The sequence below is a fragment of the Lepisma saccharinum genome, chromosome 29 (genome assembly GCF_977018435.1).
Source record: "Lepisma saccharinum chromosome 29, izLepSacc3.1, whole genome shotgun sequence".
In the NCBI taxonomy this organism is placed as follows: Eukaryota; Metazoa; Arthropoda; class Insecta; order Zygentoma; family Lepismatidae; genus Lepisma; species Lepisma saccharinum.
In genome coordinates, this window is record NC_139257.1 from 12,670,089 (window position 1) to 12,690,788 (window position 20,700).

The 20,700-nt window shown below is 34.7% G+C and overlaps 2 protein-coding genes across 4 annotated transcripts in view; both read left to right on the forward strand.

Annotated features, from left to right (window-relative positions):
- Positions 1-17,961, forward strand: part of LOC145981357 (uncharacterized) — a 34,913-nt gene extending 16,952 nt beyond the window's left edge. For 2 of the 3 annotated variants that reach the window (XM_083114587.1, XM_083114588.1), the window contains exons 2-3: positions 4,333-4,752; positions 17,393-17,961. In XM_083114587.1, the coding sequence (XP_082970713.1) occupies positions 4,733-4,752; positions 17,393-17,912 (540 nt within the window). In that variant the 5' untranslated portion in view covers positions 4,333-4,732 and the 3' untranslated portion in view covers positions 17,913-17,961. Of the gene's footprint in view, positions 1-4,332; positions 4,753-10,088; positions 10,144-17,392 lie in introns of those variants that run through there. The other variant, XM_083114589.1, reaches the window with a different exon arrangement.
- Positions 17,962-18,272: 311 nt separating this feature from the next.
- LOC145981356 (uncharacterized) lies at positions 18,273-19,888 on the forward strand. Its single transcript, XM_083114586.1, has one exon. The coding sequence runs from the start codon at positions 18,409-18,411 to the stop codon at positions 19,711-19,713; it is 1,305 nt and encodes a 434-aa protein (XP_082970712.1). The 5' UTR covers positions 18,273-18,408; the 3' UTR covers positions 19,714-19,888.
- Positions 19,889-20,700: the final 812 nt, after the last annotated feature.

Sequence of the window (20,700 nt, forward strand, 5' to 3'; positions counted from 1 at the left end):
ATCACTTCCTTGCTGTCAGATTGAAAGTTCTAGATACTAGAGTTTGGACTCCAATTAAAATTTAACCAGTAAACCTACATAAAAATTTAGCTTATTAATTATTTGTAAATTTATACTAACCATTTTTTTAATATGCCTTCTATTTTATATCATGAGAACAAAATATAAACAGCTGCTGCTTTTTGTTTTTGTAAAAGATCGCTCCTTTTGACATTCAATAAATAAATAGAGTTGATCAAACGTGATGAAATTTTAGTATGGTGCAGTCAGAATGGCTTTAAATACAATTCTTAATTTTCACATTTCTTAAAAAATTGTGAAATAATCATTCTTATAAATTCTGTGAAACAATTTTTTCTTAGTACTGGATAGTCCTAAAAATACAATATTGGTCTTGTTTTGAAGCTCTTTGAATCTGTTTTTAAAATCTATTGTCATTGTTAATTCACATTGCGAAACCGATTTTATGCAGATTTTATTCAAGAGAGCAAAGATGTATGTGGAACATGTCAACACCATACACACTGACTCGCAGTGACTACCCAGATTTTCAAAGGTTCAACGGACATCGATGTGTGTGGTGTTGCCACGTTCAACATCCATCTTTAGCCTGTAGAATAAAATAAGCTGTGTAGAATCAGTTTTGTAATGTGATTGACAATGATGAATTTTAAAAATTGTTTCAGGGAGCTTCAAACAAGACCAATATTGCATTTGTAGGGTTACCCAATCCAAAGAGAAACATATTTTAAGAATTGTATTTTAAACATTTCTGCCAGCACTGTACTAACATTTCATTACGATCAGACAACCCGTTTCTTATTTATAGAATTTGAAAGAGGGCCATCATTTGCAAAACTAAAAAAAAATCACTTTTCTCTTCTCATGACGATAAACAATAGAAGACATACTTGAAACAAAAAATAATCAGCATAGATTAATTCAGAATTGAATGAGTTAAATTTTGATGTAACTCGTTTATATGTAGTTAAATTTTCATTGGAGTCCAAACCCGAGTAAATATAATCATTTTTCTGACAGTAGTCAATGCCAATTGAAAGTGACGAGTGTTCGCAGAGGCATCTGCAGGCACCTTGGGTATTATGATGGTTTAAGACCAAAGAAAATTGAATGTTTACATGGCAAACACTCGACAGAAACTCAGTTCTTTGTTTGAAGTTTGTGATAAGCAAACAGTGGACATTCCCAACATCCCCACAACCAAGAAATTCAACAAACACAAGCTAAGGGTGAAGCAAATTATTGCCTTTGCCTATGATCACCAAGAAATTATAATGACTGATAAGAGTTTCATGTGAAACTAGTCATAGCAGCATTTTATCATGTCTGGATTCATAAATTACACAGAAAAATGCACAGAAGATAGGACCTGGGTTATTCGGGATGAGTCACTCATTTCGCATGCCCGCACCTTAGGAAGGTTGTGAGCAATTTGCTGAGCAATTGTGAGTAGAAAGTATTGAGTCACCAGACATACAGTCCAGACATGAGTCCACCAGACTTTGATTTCTTCCACAAGTTGAAAGAGCCCATGCGTGTACAAGGTTTTACCTCCCTGGAAGAGTTTGCTATGTTCCCCATTCATCTGCAGACTGAACAACAGTGGTTACCTAACTGGCACATCAAATCTTCTGAGACATTGAGATACGGTTATTGAGAAGCCAGGAGACTACACTGAAGGAATGTAAATAGACACTCGTTAACATACAATGAACATATTAGAAAAAAAATAGTGTGCATTATTCATAAAATGGCCCTCGTTCATAAATAATCAGGATATGTTAATGTAGTGTTTAAATTAATGTATTTTAAGTATGAAGGAATCATTTAAAACCTTTTTATTTCATAACAGAAGCATAGATTTATGATACAAATTTCCCAATCATTCGACATGCAAGAAGCTCCTTCTGTAAGATTTCCTAGAGTGGGAAGTGCCAGGAAAATCCTGCATATGATTCCAACAATGCCATAATGTGTGCATCCCATCTTCCTTGGTATCTGGCTTCCATTTTTTTATGTCCTGGCGATACCTTTCACCTTATTCTTCCCTCAAGTCCAAGGTTCTCTGGAAACCGATCTGTGACTGTGCAGATAATGGAGTTTAACACTCATGTTACTGCCAAGCCTGTTGATAGAGCATATCCTCTATTAATTGTGTGTAGTTGTCTGCCTTCTTGTTGCCAAGAAAGTTTTTCACAACATAAACAAATGAAGAACAGACATATGATTTTATTTCATTCATTGATGGGTGTAAGTTTTAAGTTGTGTGATCTGTGGACCATCGAAAACGCCTGCTTTCAGTTTCAACATGGTAAGTCCAGGTAAATTATGTGTTATGTATTCAATGCACCTTTCTTCAAAAACTTTACAGATTATTTCATCAGTGTGTGTGTAGTGGTGACAGTATGATTTTATCTCATGCAACCAAATATTCATTGATTACATTTTGTCCTCCAACCACCATAAACTCCCTCGAAGGTCAATCTTTTATTGCCCAATGTTGATGTTTGGCTGTACTATTCCAAAAATATAAGAAGCAAACATAACTTCAAGTCTACACAAATCACCCATTGATGTTCTTGGTACTGTATCTCTTCCGAGACTAAAGAGATGACCTTGTACTCTTCTTTCATCCTGGTGGAGTGACCAATTGGAACAGAAGAGTTGCCGTTATTTAAAAGAACACATTTCAAACTATGTTTTGAACTGTCAGTGAAAAAACGCTGCTCACTTGGGTTACATTCTGAAAGACCAATTTTCTTCAGAAGGTTTCTGATGTCATTGCAGAATACTAAGTTGTTGTGTTCGGTAAAGAATGACAGCAAATCCATTTTTATCGTTTGATAAAATGTAATTCTTGTCCCTGGCTAAACTACTTTCTTTTCCTGTAATCTGGAGGCAAGCAATTCTAAACACTACTTGTATAGATTTAAGTCCTTGATCAGATCACTCAATTTATTCTGGTCAGAAGGTTCATTATGTGAAGTTGTTTGTAAATGAGTCACACTGCCCCACTTTCTTTACTTTGTGCAATATCAGACATGCAAGACTCATCCTCTGAGAACTGTTGTAGTTCACGGAAGGATGGAATGGGTAGTGTGGAAGAGGTCTCCTGGCTGAAGGTAGCTCAGGGTAAGACCACTTGTCACGATTATGTCGATTGATGCCTGTGATAGCAGTACAAAAATAAGTCTTTGAAATGCTTTTTTTGATTCCCTCAAAACCATTGGTACTCCAAATTTCAGGAAGCTTATCTTTCAATTTTTCCATTGGCACAAATGCTCTTCTGTACAAGATTTTCATACAGTTTCAGCAGCCCATGGCTTATCCTGATCTCCAAGCTTCACACCAAAATTAGCTACATATGATATTTTTGAAAACTCAGAAATAGGTTTCCTAATTGCTTTCAGTGTGTACTCCCCACAAATATAGCAAAATATGTCGTGATGATTCAAGCAGCTCCATCTTGAAGTAGCCATATCCTCGATTGAGTTTGATCTGCAGAAATGAAATGATATGAGTGGGAATAGTTGTGAAACAAAAGTCAATTATAAAAAAAAATTGGCTAATTTAAATACATAAATTGCCTAATCAATTAGCAAAGCTTGATATGATATCCCTATTTTGCAGATATTTTTTAAAGAATGGACTAAAATTTTATGCATTCCTATATATCGTATCATATCTGTATCTATGAAATTGGAACTGGTGCAATCTATCAGATGCAATTTTCTGAATCAGCCCTCAAAACCCCCAGGAACAGGCCTAAAAACCAAGAGACACATACAAACAAAAAGTTGAGCAGTTTTATCTATATCTTCACCTGCAACATCTTGGGGGGGGGGGGGTCATCAGCATCTACCGCAGGATCAACAACAACTCCTCCTCCAACCACAACCTGGATTAAATCATTTCCTTCACTACCAACCATCAAAATATTCCTTTGATTGATTGCTTCTTAGTAGAGATCACCCACTCCTTACCCCAATCTGCTAACACCTCGGTACGAAAAAGATGGGAGATTGCCTGCATATCAGCCATGAATACAACCAACCCCTGGCCTGAAAAAGACCACCCAGTAACTTTCCCAGTTAACCCATCACCACCGCAAAACCCTCCCTAACCATCACTTTACAACTTTACACAGCATCTTTTTCTACCACTGGAGATGCAGCTGCGGCAATTTGAATTTTTCCAGTGTGTCGTGAGTGTTTCCCTTTCCCTTTTTACTTGTTACACACTCACAGGTATCTTGTCTTTTGTCTTCTGTTTGAGCACAATCTTATGTTCGTGTGTAAAATGTCTTTTCAGATTGCAAGTGCCTCACCCTCATCAACACAGATGAAGTTTCAGGATGGCTCTCTGCCCAACCTACTGAAGGAAGAACCTGACCTCATGAGTTGTTCAATCAAGAGTGAACCAAATGAAGAGTCAACCAAAAACACTTGGCAGCAAGCATCTTCATCATCAGTTATTAAATCTGAACCAAAGTTGGAACAAATGAAAGTCAAAGAGCCAGGGGATGTTGCCTTTCACATATACTTGAAGTCTGGTGCTGGGATGAATGAATTTTTACAGGAGGATATTAAAGATTTGGATGCGATTGCACAGTTTGGTGCTCTTGCATGCACAATTGATGACAGTGTCAATGTTAATGTAGAGCTTGAAGATGTAAAGAAGTTGTAAAGAGTGAACTCACAATTGAAGATGAATGTCTGCAGAGACAGAAAGGTGAGTGCATGAAGTATTTTCACATTGATAAAACGGAGTACCATAATACTTTGATCATACAAATGTAAAGTGCTCCCCTGTGCATAGCACCATGCCATGGAGTCGTATAGGGAGTGTGTGGGTAACGCCCCACACTTTCAGGTATCTTGTCTTTTGTCTTCAGTCCACATGGTAGCTACTGTTTTTTTAATACAACATTTTAATGCAACTAAATATTAACATTAACAACTATGTGTTAAGTGAGAAACAAAACTGATTCATCCACATAGTATTCAATTTTAAAAATGTTTTAAACACTTGTAGAAAAACAGCCAGGTGTTTTGAACGTCGCCGACGGGTATTCATCATGATGTGTTTCTTTGTTAATTCAATGTACATTTTCAGCCATTGAACAGATATAGATACACAATAAACAAAATGACATGGATTGAATGAAAAGTTGAAGTTATAAAAATGCAAATAACCACAAACTTTCAAATATCGAGTATCAAAATATGTTTTAAACCAGACTGAAAAAACATGTTTAAAACACTTTTTTATTATTTTTAATATATTTTTTTTGTTATACTATTTATCATGTCATGACATCATTGTCAACTCCTTGTGATGTGTTCTGCATGTGGAGGATAACTTATTATACACAGGGCAAAATTTTGTCAATAGATGCTAGCAGCATGTGCCTAAATATTTACCATATATTTACAAGAAAGTCACAATTCATAATTTTGCATGAAAATGTGACTTAATTTAAAAATTCAGTGCACCTGGCAACTCTGTTTTGTTGCCACATTCCAGCTAAAATACTTCTTCTGAGGTACATTCCAAAAGTCACAACCAAACACACAAATCTAAATGTTAGTGGCCTCCTGAACCTGGTGAATGTGGGTTTTGTTTGGAATATTTAAGAATGGCAGACAATGGGAAGGCTGCAATATTAGCAACTCCCACCCCCCCCCCCCCGACCTGGGAAATTGATGTATTACACATATTACATTTAGTGTCAGCCACAGTAATTTTGTTAATATTTGGAAGGGTGTTGCAGGAACCTTATATTTTCAGTCTGAAAAAGTGTTTTTTTCAAGAGGCTACACTATTATGTGGGGAAGGGAAATATGCCTTATTTGCCCCTCCCTAAAAAAATCATGCAAATGGCCATGCCACTATACAAATAATATATAAACTGCACACCTTTGTACACCCAGATTTCAAGCACCTCGTAAATTCATGCTTTTTAAAGAAATCATAAATTTTCATTCTTTACTTGAATATTTGTGCGAATTTCACTAGCTCCTGTCCACAAGTTTCAGATGCTTTGCTCTGGCCAAGAACCTGCTATGCGTGTCTACAATACTACCTACGAAAATCATCAAAAATTATTGTTGTTTATTGTGCATGCTGTTGGCAATTTTCCTACGAGATTTGAAGAATTAGATAAACAATGCCTGTGCTATGTGCATTTTGCCACAAAATTTCCTGCTTTGGCATCTATCTTTGGTAATCTACCATCTCTTTCTACAAGAAAGAGAAGAAGTAAAATAAAAATTGTGATACTTGCTGAAAGAACTAGCATACTGAATAATTTACTTTTCTTTCTAATTACACACTTATACATCACACATTTCACCCATGCTCATCATCCTAACAGCCCAGCACTTTCTGCAGCTTGCAGAGGCTTTTGGTCTGTGTTTGTTTGGTTCAGCACATGTTTTCCTGCCTTTCTGCAACAAGCAGACGATTTTAACAAAACTAACTTGCCTCAGAGCTCGTATGTTTTTTGAAGTTCTTTCTCATCTGAAATATGGGAAAGCACTTATGGAATGGCCAGTTGTCATAACTCCTTCACGTGTTAAACTCATGCAACTTTTGGAACATGCCCATGAAATCGAAATATGATGTGTCTACTAGACTGTATATTCCTTTTAATCCAAATGCAAAGATATGCAGAAATTTAGGAAACTTTATTCCAACCACAATGCTGTTCTTCTCTCATTCTCTTCTTTTTATTTAAGTGTTGGTCAACTTTAGTGAATTGTATTTACATGTTCCTACTATGAGACGGGATCGTTATTTCTTCGTTATTTCTTGTTTGTGTCAATTAGGCAACGGGAGCATGTACCCAATTTCCTAATTTTGAATTTTTTTTCCAAAATGTGGGGACATAAGTAACATGTTGTCAGATACTTCTTTTATCCTGATTACCTCCTAAAGGTTAACCTAATTGCATCCTTTCATCCCATTGCAGAGCCCAATATAAAAATAAACAATGAACACCTTCCAATGCCTGCATCTGTTGACAAAATTTCGGCCTGCTATTGTTGCCAGCTAAGGAATTATTGCCTTAAAATTGCACTTTTTCACTTAACACGCTTAATCATCAAAACCCCAAAACCATCAAATTCTGCTCCCCATGCAGCATGCAAATATCCAGAAGATATCTAATGTATATCTTCAGGATATTTGTGCCAAAATTCTAGTTATCCAGGAATGTACAGTAGACATCCATTGAATATCCTCTGAATATCCATAAGTCCAACTAAGCGATATCCAGGAAGGTCATGTTTGGACATTCTATGGATGGTTTCTGCTTGTTTTAGGGATTCTGTGGATCATTTTTAGACTTTCTGTGTGCCATTGTTGGATATGCTTTGGACATTGTATGCATGACTTTTGGACACATTTCGGATATCAATGTCAATTGCTTCCCGTGATTGGGACATTATCTGCATGTTTCTATTTAATTTTGTGCAAGGATATATCTGGACTACAACTGCACTTAATCTGGAAATTATCCTGATATTTTTCACACGTACTTTGGATATGAAAAGAACATTCCTGGACTAGATTTATGTATATCGAAGGCCTTGTCTACTCGTTTGATAATAACAAGAAATTCTCTCTCTCTCACACACACACACAAATATGCAGATGGACACAACAAATTCATATTCTTCACTACCAGGAGCAAGCACACTGCAATGAGGGTTGGCATGTTTGACACAAATTTTTTTACATCAACTTCCTTTAAGCATTTAATAAACACAGCTTTGTGTTTCACAAATGTTTAAAACGATAAAGACAAAGTGCTTTCAACATGTTTTTTTAGACTTGTTCAAAAAACACTTTGATACTCGATGTTTGATAGTCTGTGCAGGTTTTGTTAAATTTGTCTTTGTTTTCATTCAGTGTTATTTTGTTTACTGTGCACAGAAATCTGTTCAGTGGCTGAAAAAATATATATATCCAGTTAAGAAAGCAACATGCATTGAGAAATACTCATGTTTTCTATTTAAAGCACTTGACTACATTTGTTGTACAAGTGTTTCAAACATTTTTTAAATTGAATATTATATGGATTAAACAGATTTGTTCCTCACTTAATACACTGGACATAGTTGTTAATCTCAATATTTTGTTGCATTCACAAAGAAATGTATTTCAGAAAACAGAGAAGTCCTGTGAGAGTAGCTACCATGTGAATAGAATTGCGCCTGGTAACTGCATTAGTTGAAGATTCTTGAATAGCCTTCATGTGAGATTTAAGATTAACAGAAATAAGTATTTTAAGAAGTTAGTCAAACGTTTACTTCATAACTAGGAACATAGTCCTTCCTTGGCATTATTAACAGATTCCTTATTAATCATTTTTCTTAGAAAATAAGTCTTCTTGGAATTATGTTTTAGATGTTTTATTTGTTTAAAACGTGCTTTTTCGGATCTTTATTAAAACAGTGTTTAAAATGTTTAAAAAAATGTCTAAAACAAGAAAACTGTTTTTTTTTACCAAAAATAAAGAACAACAAATTTTGCCAACCCTGACTGCAACTATGCCCTCAATACAACCAACCATGCTTGGTGGGTGAGGCAGGTGAGCCCAAGGCTGAATCTCGCTCTGTAGTAAATAAAAAGACTTTTCAATTCAATTCAATCCAATTCAACTCCAGGAACATTCTCCTGGCCTTGTGCATATGCATGACTAGCTTGGTCAAATAATAACCTATGTACAGGGCAATCGCTTTGTGCAATGTTTGCGAGTTACGAATTACGAGTTACTAGATCACAGAATTTGAGTCCTAACATAACTAAATTGAGACTAGACACTATCAATGAATCTTTCCACTGGTATCAACGCGTTTACATATTTTTTTTAATAGCATGTAGACATAATACTGAATATCCTATAGATTTTTTTCGATAAAAAGTCAGCTTTTCTGAAGAAAAAGACCCGGAAATTTTGGCAGACAAAAACACATATTGGCCATTTTTTCTGCAGGGTGTTCGAAAAGTCACACAACCAAGACTTAGAACGTTTGTAACTTTTTGTACAAAAAGCTCACAAGAGAACAAGGGCTCAAATCACATTTTAAGCTGTAGGTCCAACCAGAATGAGAATATCTAAGCATAAAGTGCACTTAAACAAGATTTTACTGTCAGAACCAGATTAAATAATAATAATGTACTTTATTTTTGGCGAATGTATTTCAGTTTCTGCCTCAGTTTTAGGGCCATGGTGTACTAGGGCACTTTTTCCCAACTGCCAGGCTGTGACCCGGTAGTTTTATATTTGTCAACAAGCCTAGACAAATACCATGTGGCATAATTTATTTTATTAATATTTAATTTGAAGGGTGCATATTGACATACAAAGCAGTAAGAGCATGGCATTAACTTTATAAAATGAATTTACCACTCTTTGGCCTCATAATGGTTGAGAACCACTAATCAAGGTTTGCTTCATTTGCAGATTTAGCAGCTTTTACATCAAATTATACATGATACACTTGAAAGCCAGAATACACAAAATACAAAAAAGAATACAAAAAAAGGTATTACTGAGGGGACAATTGATAAGTGTGTTAAAAGATGTATCAATAGTTTCTTTGTCTTCTTTTCTTTTTGCTCTATGCACATATTCGTATGCCAGATATAAACATTGAAAATTATATTTATATATTATTAGATTTTATTTACAAAATATATACAAAACTATAAGTTATGTGGGTGTGTATATACTATGTAGATATATTTGATAAGCCTACTGAAATATGAAGTTAACACTTGGTTAAAACCTTGCATTCAAAGAAGCCAGAATTTTTGCAACTACTGCTCATGTCTAGCTGTGAATTCCAAGTTGAAAGTTGTTCTTTAAATTTAGATATGAGTGTTTTTCATAGTAGAGAGATAAATGAAAGCTGTGGAACAAGAAAGTGTAGTAAAGTAATGTAATTTCATAGATAAGAAACAGTTTTTTCCCAAACACTTACAACTCTAGGTAGTAGTGCACTTTCTCTGATACATCCTGTCCTAAGTTGTCTTTAATAATGCATATCTTCTTCCAGGTTATTACTGGTATATGGGTGAGTCACCTAAGATTGCCACAGCAAATATTTCGTGAACAAAAATGAATTTTGGAAAACTACTTTCGCAGATATAAAAGTATGCGAGAGGCTCATCAAATTAGTAGACACAATACGTTCAAATACGTAAGGAAGTACGATTTTCGTTTTTTTAATGGAAACCACATATTCTTTTAGTGCAATTGAAAGTAGGGAAAAAAATCATTAAAATGGCATTTGTTACATTGTAATACGTCAATTAGTTCTCAAGTTATTGTAAACTGAAGTTGATGCTTGAAACAAACATCTCAGAAGTAGGGCTATGTGATATATCGATGTAGAGTCGATATTTTTAAAATACCAATGAGTCGATATAAATAATATCAATGTCGATAATATCGATATTATTATTTATTATCTCAATAGGGTTATAATTAAGCCATACAACATTTCATTTAGAACAATATTAATACAAATAATGACTTGAAGCCCTATGTTGTAAAAAGAAATATATATACAAATGCTACATCTAAGGAAGATGACATTAATTTACATGAGCATGTAGAGTGTTACATAGTAACAATGAAATAGGGAAAGTTTGAGTATTATTTAAAAAAAGAAGGTGTCTGGGTTTGGATATGAGTGTGTATGGAATTACTGTTTGAAAAGGATAGGGATCAAAATATAAATCATATGTAGGGGGGATTAAGCACTGAAAATAATATTACTGTGAGTTATAATTTATAGGCATGACAGAACTGAGCTTTGCTGGTACTGAGTTTGACCTTTGTCGCTAGTGAATTCCAGGATACCGCTGCTAGGTTACGAGAAGGACTTCTGACCAAATCTGCTTTTGTTAGGTTTGGGTATTACTAGGTCTGTATGTAAGGAAGATCTTGCGTTTCGGGTGCTGAACTCAGAGTGGAGCTTAAACCTATTATGCAATTGAGATGATTTGTTATGAATACTATGGAATACCTTATTCAGGTAGATGCAATGTATTCTCGAAGTTACTGTGGATATGTTGTAAAACTTGTCCAATTGTTGGGAATTATTTTGTTGGGGGTGCATGTGAATGGTTCTTGAGCAATTGTTTTGGATAGATTCAAGTTTCTTCAGATGAGTTATGTTACCGCCAAAAATAAGACTAGCACCTTATTCAAATACGGAAGGAATAAAGAGAAGGTATAAATGTCTACTAAGATTTCTATTCAGATATTTATGAAGTTTTCGATATATATAAATATGGTGATAGATTTTACGAATATAGTTATTTATTTGGAGGTTAAAATTTAGCTGTGGGTCGATAATGATTCAAGATACTTTAAATGATTGCTCAAAGGTACTCTGGTGTCATTAAGGTTAATAACTGTTGTGTTAGCTGGGATTCCCTTACCATGGCATTTGTCTTTGCAACATTAAGCTTCAGGTTCTTGTTGTTATACCAATTTAGTACTTTGGGGAATGAGTTTTCCATTTGCTCCTTTACATCCTGGTATGTTTCTCCAACATGGACTAGAAGGCAATCATCATCTGCATACAGAGTAATCGATACATCTCAATTTATTAGTGTGATATTGTCAATAAATAGGCTGAATAATTATGGCCAGGTATAGAGCTTGTCTTGTGTTGTAGTCGTGCTGTCAAGTACGTGTGTCTGTTTTGTGTAGTAGTTGTGCTGTCTAATTTGTTTATGTTTGTCTTGTGTAGTAGTTGTGGTGTGTAGTGTGTTTGTGTTTATATTGTGTAGTAGTTGTGGTGTGTTTGTGTTTATATTGTGTTATAGTTTTGATGTGTTTGTGTATGTCTTGTGTAGTAGTTGTGCTGTCTAATGTGTTTGTGTTTGTCTTGTGTAGTAGTTCCTCCATTCATATTGGGGGTTAGGCGTAGAGCTGACAACTCTGCACTGTAAAAAGACATGTCAAGAAACAGCAATATAAGGCCATGGATGTTCCCAAGGTAAAATAGTCCCCCATTCGCATCTCCGGGTGGGGACTACTTTGGGAGGTCCCTGGACTAAGGATAAGATCTACATTAGGAATAAGGATATTAAATTAGGCACCTGGAATGTTCTGAGTCTTTACCGGCCAGGGGCATTTCAGTGTACAGTTAATGAGATAGTTAAGTATAAATTAGATGTAGTAGCTGTCCAGGAAGTTAGGTGGCCAGGAGAAGGGAATTGTAAATCTAAAAATTATACTTTTTTCTATGGTGGTACTGAAAATCAAAATGTTGGAACAGGCTTTTTCATAAATAATATAATTATCTCAGCTCTTAAAACAGTAGAATTTATTAATGATAGGATATCATATGCAGTTTTACAGGGTAGGTGGTGTAAAATTATTTTAATAAACATACATGCACCAACGGAAGATAAAGATGATAATACTAAAGATGACATTTATACAGAGTTAGCACAGGTCTTTGATAAATTTTCTCAGTATGATATGAAAATTCTGTTAGGTGACTGTAATGCACAGATTGGCAAAGAAGAAACATTTAAACCCACGATTGGTAAAGAAAGTCTTCATGAATTAAGTAATGATAATGGTATAAGATTGATTACTTTTGCAACCTCAAAGAATTTAATTGTGAAAAGTACCACTTTTAAACATAAATATATCCATAAATATACCTGGTCTTCCCAAGACGGTAAAACTCATAATCAGATAGATCATATTCTCATTGATAAGAGAAGGCATACTAGTATCATTGACGTTCGTACACATAGAGGTGCTGACTGTGCCAGTGACCATTATTTAATAATTGCTACATTAAGAGAAAGACTCGCAGTGATAAATCATAAGAAACAAAATCTAAAAGTTCTAAAATTTGATACAGGAAAGTTTGCTGATGAAAGAATTAAGAAGGATTACCAAATTAAACTGTCAAATAGATTTGATATTTTGCAGGATTTAAATGGTGATGAAAATATAAATGAGACAGACGTAAATAAGAATTGGGAACACATATGTAATGCAATAGAATCAGCAGCTAAAGAAAGTATAGGATACCATAAACCAAGAAAAAGTAAGCCATATTTTGATATTGAATGTCATAATCTAATAGAAATAAGAAATCAGGCTAGACTTAGGTGGTTAAATAACTCTGATGATACAAATCTAAGCAATTATAATAGAATAAAGTGCGAAGTTAACCCCACGTTTAGAAGTAAAAAAAGAGAGATTACTTGAAAAGCAAAATTAACAAAATTGAAACAAACAGCAAAAATAAAGATATCGGAGATTTATATCAAGGTGTAAATGAATTTAGAAAGGGGTGGCAACCTAAAGTAAACTTGATAAAAGATAAGGACTGTGATTTTCTAGCTGACCCAAGCGATATTCTAAATGGATGGAAGAACTACTTTAATGACCTTTTAAATGTCCATGTAGGAGATAAATCAGAAGTAAATGAAGGCCATACAGCAGAACCTTTAGTTCCAGAACCTAATTTGACTGAAGTTAAAGATCCTATTAAAAGGCTAAAGAATAACAAAGCACCTGGCATTGATTTAATACCAGTTGAGTTAATTAAATATGGTGGAAATTCATTAATATGTCAAATTCATAAATTAATTTGTTTAATATGGAATAAAGAAGAAATCCCTCAACAGTGGAAAGAATCCATAATTGTTTCTGTGTTTAAAAAAGGTGATAAAATGAACTGCAATAATTACCGTGGAATTTCTCTACTCTTAACAACATGCAATATATTGTCTAACATTCTTTTAACAAGACTAACCCCATATGCTAATGAAATTATAGGTGATTATCAATGTGTATTTAAACGTAACAGATCAACTACAGATCAAATTTTTCACATCAGACAGACTCTTGAAAAAAAGTGGGAATATAATCAAAATGTCCATCAGCTATTCATTGATTTCAAAAAAGCATATGATTTGGTCAAAAGAGATAAATTATATAATATATTAGTAGAGTTTGGAATACTTAAGAAGCTTGTTAGTATGATAAAAGTATGCACCAATAAAACAAAGTAAAATTCGTGTGGGTATTAATGTGTCTGACAAATTTCCAATTCATGATGGGTTAAAACAAGGAGATGCATTATCTCCATTGCTCTTTAATGTTGCCTTAGAATATGCTGTTAGGAAGGTAAAAGAAACTAAAGAAGGACTAAAATTAAATGGTATGACACAGTTGTTAGCATATGCAGATGATGTAGACTTACTGGGGGATGATGTGAATACAATTAAAAATAATGCTAAAATATTTTTCAAAACTGCTAAAGAGATAGGTTTGGAAGTTAACAAAGAGAAAACTAAATATATGCTTACATACCGAAACCAAGTGTTAGGTAATAATCAAAATCTAATTATTGATAATAACTCGTTTGAACCAGTTTCCAAATTCAAATACTTAGGAGTAATATTAACAATTGAAAATTATATTAAAGAGGAAATAAAAAGTAGGCTTAATTCAGGAAATGCATGTTACGTCTCTCTTCATAAACTTTTGTCTTTTCGTTTAATATCTAAGAAACTAATAGTTAAAATATACAAAACAGTAATTTCGCCTGTAGTATTATATGGGTGTGAAACTTGGTCCCTTACATTGAAAGAGGAACATAAATTGAGAGTATTTGAAAATAAGATCCATAGGAAAATCTTTGGACCTAAAAGGGATGAGGAGACAGGTGAGTGGAGAAGGTTACATAATTTAGAACTACATAATTTGTATTCATGTCCAGATATTGTTAGAATAATTAATTCAAGAAGACTTAGGTGGGCAGGCCATGTGGCACGAATGGGAGAAGAAAGAGGAGTTTACAGGATTCTTGTTGGGAAACCTGATGGTAACAGACCTGTAGGAAGGCCAAGACGAAGATGGAGGGACAACGTTGAGATGGACCTGAATTAAATCAGTAGAGATGGAAAAGAGTATATAGATCTTGCTCAAGATAAGGACAGATGGAAGGCCTGTGTTGCTGCAGCCATGAACCTTCGGGTTTATGAAGGCTAGAGAGTTAGTTATAGAGCCTTGTGGAATGCCAGAGGCCACTGACTGCTCGGTGGAAAGTGAACATCCTACTTTCGTTGAGATTTTTCTATTCAAGAGAAAACTTCCTATTTAGAGAATTATTTTGCTATGGCACCCAAATCTATCCTTTAATTTTTGTAGTAATAACTTGTGGTCATCAGTATCTAATGCTTTGCATACGTCCAGGGAAATTAATCCAACCAGGGGACTCTTTTTTCGGTCCAGTGCTCGCATCATTCATTAACTAAACTAAGTAACAATAATTCCGAGTACACACCCTTTCTGAATTCAAATTGTCATTCAGACAAGATTATTTGTTTCCAGGAAGGTAGTCAATTGCCTGTCTATTACCCTCCCTAAAACTCTTCTCAAAGTAGGGGTTAGAGAAATAGGCCTACACTTAGACCCTAAGGTAGGAGATCTAGATTTGTGGATTGGTGTTATTATGGAGTGCTTCCAGCTTGTTGGAAACTGGCCACGTTTGAAGGACATGTTTATTATGTTGGCAAGAATATGAATTCTTCAATTTGCTTGACAATAGTTGAATTGGGGTCTTCTCTTAGCATATTTACACCTGAATTGTCGACTAGCAAGTGATTAATTGTTGTTTTTGATTTTCTACCCGTGATCTCATTGATAACCTTCCATTTGCAGCTGTTATTGCTAGTGGTCTGGTTCACCATATCTCTGTAGTAATTTACTTTTGCCTGCCTGTGCAATGATTCCTAAAGATTTGTATTGCTCCTACATATAGTCGCAGGAAGGGTCCACGGCTTTCTTGAACAACTGGTTCTTCTGTGATACTAATTTAATAATTTGAGGAGTAATCCAGGGCTTCCTGCTTTCTCTAAAGGTGAGAGTTTTCAAGAGAGCAAATTCTTCGGGTGCAGTGAAAATGAGAGACTGCAGGTGACTTACTTTTTCGTCCATGGTTAAGTCAGTAGATGTACTTTCGTAGAACAGAAGAGAGGATGCGAAGGTGAAAAAATCAGGTTCATATATGTTATGAATTTTACGGGTAGTAATTAGCTTCCTTGGCGTGCATGTTATATTAATTTTGAGTGTTGTGTAAACGAGAACATGGTCACTCATGTGCTCACAGACAGTTCGTGTAACTGTGTGCAAGTGAGGGTTCGAGGAAACGATTCGGATGTCTACGTAATTCTTGTAGGCAGAGTAATGAGTTATTTGTGTCCTAAAGCTGATAAAGTTTCTAATAATGTATTTGTGTCTTGGTCATCTTTCAGTAGATTTACGTTCATGTCTCCTAGGAATATGGATTGTTGGCTTGGTGGTAAGCTTGTGATAATCGTTTGCAAGATTTTGCATGCTCTTCTAACCAAACCACTAGGAGGTCTATATCCATAGCCAACAATAACACTTTTGTTTTAGAACACGAGACTCTCGCCCAAAGCCCATCAAGGTCACGTTCATTAACTGAGGCTAAGTGAGAGGCAAGAAAGCTGTTCCTAACGAAGATAGCAGTGCCACCTGCTAGGGTATCAGTCATTTCAAAACAGATTGAAATTAGGGATGCTATATAGAGAGGGACGACTGCAGCCACATTTCGCTCAATGTGAATTTGTTGTTGAGTGATCGGACGTTCCAGTGGCATATGCGAATGTTGCCTTTCCCGTCCCCGAGCCAGACGTCTGGCAGGGTAAGGTACAGTCACAAAAGCACTTGCTTCAGGTCTGTCGGCACCTTGGAATGTTGGCTGGCGAACGGGGTGGGGGTGTCTTCGAGGGTTGTTACTTGCGATGGAGAACAAGTCATTCCTTGCAAATGTCAAAGACTTGTCTTTTGCTGCTAGTGTTGCAAATTCAGTATCCGTTTTGGCGCCCATATCGATAATATCTATATTGACATGTCGAATATCAGTGAATCGGATATGGAATGTCGATATTGAATATCGACATATCAAATATTAATATCGACATCAATATTATAGATTTCCATATATGGACTTGGATATTTTTTTTATCAACTTACAATTGTTCTTAAAACAATATGGGGTTTCCATTTTTAAAAAAAGCATAAGTTTGTGTTGTAAATCATACATATTGTGTCTACTAATTTGACGAGTCCCTTGCATACCTTTATATCTGCAAAAGTAGTTTTTCATTATTTATTTGTTGTTCACGAGATTTTTCCAGTGGTAATTTTAGGTGACTCAGCCTGTATACATTGATTATATGTGCTTTTCAATAAAAATATTTGTACAACGATATACATTTATATTTTAAGGAGACCAACTCAAAATTTCAGACCCAAATCACTTCCAATAGGATTTCTTTCTTGCAGCTCGACACCAGCGAAAACATTCTGCTCTGCAACAGAGAATAGTGGAACTACTCTAGATACTGCAGAGGAAGGAGAATCTACAAAATCTTCAAACTCAAAAGGTTTTGCCATTTGGAATGATGAAAGTAATTTGTTTAATGATAAATGTGAACTTGCGGTTCATGTGCAAAATCATACTAGAACAAAATCTTTTGAATGCTCAATGTGCAAGGAATCATTTAAGGAGGTAAAATGTCTCACGGAATGTACAAGAGTTCATAGTGGTGGAAAGTCCTTTCCGTGTTCAACCTGTATCAATCCTTTTGCATTGAAACAAAATCTTAGAAAGCATTGGAAAACTCATAGTGTTGTGAGCAAAGAGGATCCTGGAAAACATTCCAGAACTCATACTGGAGACAAGCCTTTTGTATGTTCAGTGTGTAATGATGCATTTGCACTGAAGTCATTTCTTGTAAAACATTTAAGAATTCATACTGGAAACCCTTTGCATGCTCAGTGTGTAATAATGCATTTACAGTGAAGTCAAGTCTTAGGAAACATTTAAGAATTCATACTGGAGACAAGACTTTTGTATGTTCAGTGTGTAATGGTGCATTTGCACTGAAGTCATATCTTGTAAAACATTTAAGAATTCATACTGGAGAGAAACCCTTTGCATGCTCAGTGTGTAATAATGCATTTATAGTGAAGTCAAGTCTTAGGAAACATTTAAGAATTCATACTGGAGACAAGACTTTTGTATGTTCAGTGTGTAATGATGCATTTGCACTGAAGTCATATCTTGTAAAACATTTAAGAATTCATACTGGAGAGAAACCCTTTGCATGCTCAGTGTGTAATAATGCATTTACAGTGAAGTCAAGTCTTAGGAAACATTTAAGAATTCATACTGGAGAGAAACCCTATATGTGCTCAACGTGTAACAAATCATTTTCACGCAAGGAAGTTCTTTCAAAACATTCTAGTCTTTATAGTCGAGAGAAACCGTATCGGTGTCCAATATGGAATAAGTCAATATGTTGAACTATCTTAAGGTACATTCAAGAATTCATAGTGTTGAAAAACACTTTGTGTGTTCAACATGCAAGAAATCATTCGATCAGAAGTCACACCTTCAAAGACATTTTAGAAATCATACTGGAGACAAGCCCTATGAATGTTCAACTTGCAACAAATCATTTACACGGAAGGAACATCTTAAAAATCATTTATTAATTCATGCTGGAGAGAAGCCCTATGTGTGTTCAACATGCAACAAATCATTTACACAGAAGGAAAATCTTAGAAAACATTTAATAATTCATATAGGAGAGAACCCCCATGTGTGCTCAACATGTAACAAATCATTTGCATGGAAGGAATATCTTAAAAATCATTTAAGAATCCATACTGGAGAGAAGAACTATATATGTTCAACATGCAACAAATCATTTACACAGAAGTACAATCTTAGAAAACATTTAATTATTCATACTGGAGAGAAGCCCTATATATGTTCAACATGCAACAAATCATTTACACAGAAGGACAATCTTAGAAAACATTTAATTATTCATACTGGAGAGAAGCCCTATATATGTTCAACATGCAATAAATCATTTACACAGAAGAAACATCTTGAAAAGCATGTAATAATTCATACAGGAGAGAAGCCCTATGTATGTTCGACATGCAACAAATCATGTACACAGAAGGAACATCTTGAAGAGCATTTATTAATTCATACAGGAGAGAAGCCCTATGTGTGCTCAACATGTAATAAATCATTTGCAAGGAAAGATGGTCTTAAAAATCATTTAATAATTCATACTGGAGAGAAGCCCTATGTGTGTGCAACATGTAACAAATCATTTGTACGGAAGGGAGAACTTAAAAATCATTTAATAATTCATACTGGAGAAAAGCCCTATGTGTGTGCAACATGTAACAAATCATTTGTGTTGAAGGTAGAACTTAAAAATCATTTAATAATTCATACTGGAGAGAAGCCCTATGTGTGTGCAACATGTAACAAATCATTTGTGCGGAAAGTAGAACTTAAAAATCATTTAATAATTCATACTGGAGAGAAGCCCTATGTGTGCTCAACATGTAACAAATCATTTGCAAGGAAGGGAGATCTTAAAAATCATTTAATAATTCATACTGGAGAGAAGCCCTATGTGTGTGCAACATGTAACAAATCATTTGTACGGAAGGGAGAACTTAAAAATCATTTAATAAATCATACTGGAGAGAAGCCCTATGTGTGTGCAACATGTAACAAATCATTTGTAATGAAGAGAGATCTTAGACGACATTTAGGAATTCATACAACTTAAAAGCCCCATTTATTTAAAACAATATCCAATTATTTCAAGATATTCAATATTTCATATTTTTTGTTCTGACATGAATTTAATGTGCAATAAATAATTTAAATGATAAATTTTTAAAAGATTTTATGGTGTAATGAATTTTGTGTCAATCCGTTAGTTCTTTCAACTTAGCAAGAGGTCCTTTCATCAGACTCCAATTTACCTTGTTTTGCCAGGTCCACTCCAATATCAACAGCCACTATGCCACGTTATCCATGGAGACCCTAATTATCGGGCTGTCCTCATTGATACTTCAGCGTGTAGGTACCAATTTCGTAGAAAAAGGAATTTTCAACTAGTTTTTTAGGCTCCCACCATCTAGCATAATGGATAGAAACTAATTACACCTATGTGACATCTTAGAATTTAGTTTAAATTATTAAAACTTTTCGTGAATGTAACATAAGTTGAGTGGGTTTGATACCCATAGTGGTTCGGATTCCACTTTAAACTGTAGGTCCAGTTCCGTTTAGCCTTACTTAAAACACCAAATCTACCAACCAGCAAACATATGTTGAGTAACATGGAGATTTCCATGAATCAGCTGTTTTTATGTTTACATTATATGTCAAAACTTCCAATTAGTAAATGATTCAACATTGGTTTACAACTCCTTATTTTTTTTTGTAGTCAAAATGTAGGACATATCAATTGTAGTAAGTAATATGCATTTCTAGAACATGTTCACTAACAATGTAGAATTGACTCATTTCATTTTTTTAAGAAAATTTTTTTCTTGCCTTACTAAAAAAAATCACGAATTTGAATTCAATACTAAGCCACACAGTTCCTACTACATCTGTTTTTAGTTTTATTTCTCAGAGGAGCCAATTTTTCTCAGAATTTCAGGTTTGGTCATAAAATACTTGTGAAACTGAACAAACTCTTTGAAATTAAGTTGAACCAGTACCGCACCTTTTACAGAATTAACAAAAATGTATTTGTCTCTAC

Excerpts from the sequence above, each read along its gene's own strand:
- LOC145981356 (XM_083114586.1), top strand. The coding sequence starts at position 18,409 with ATGTTGAACTATCTTAAGGTACATTCAAGAATTCATAGTGTTGAAAAA.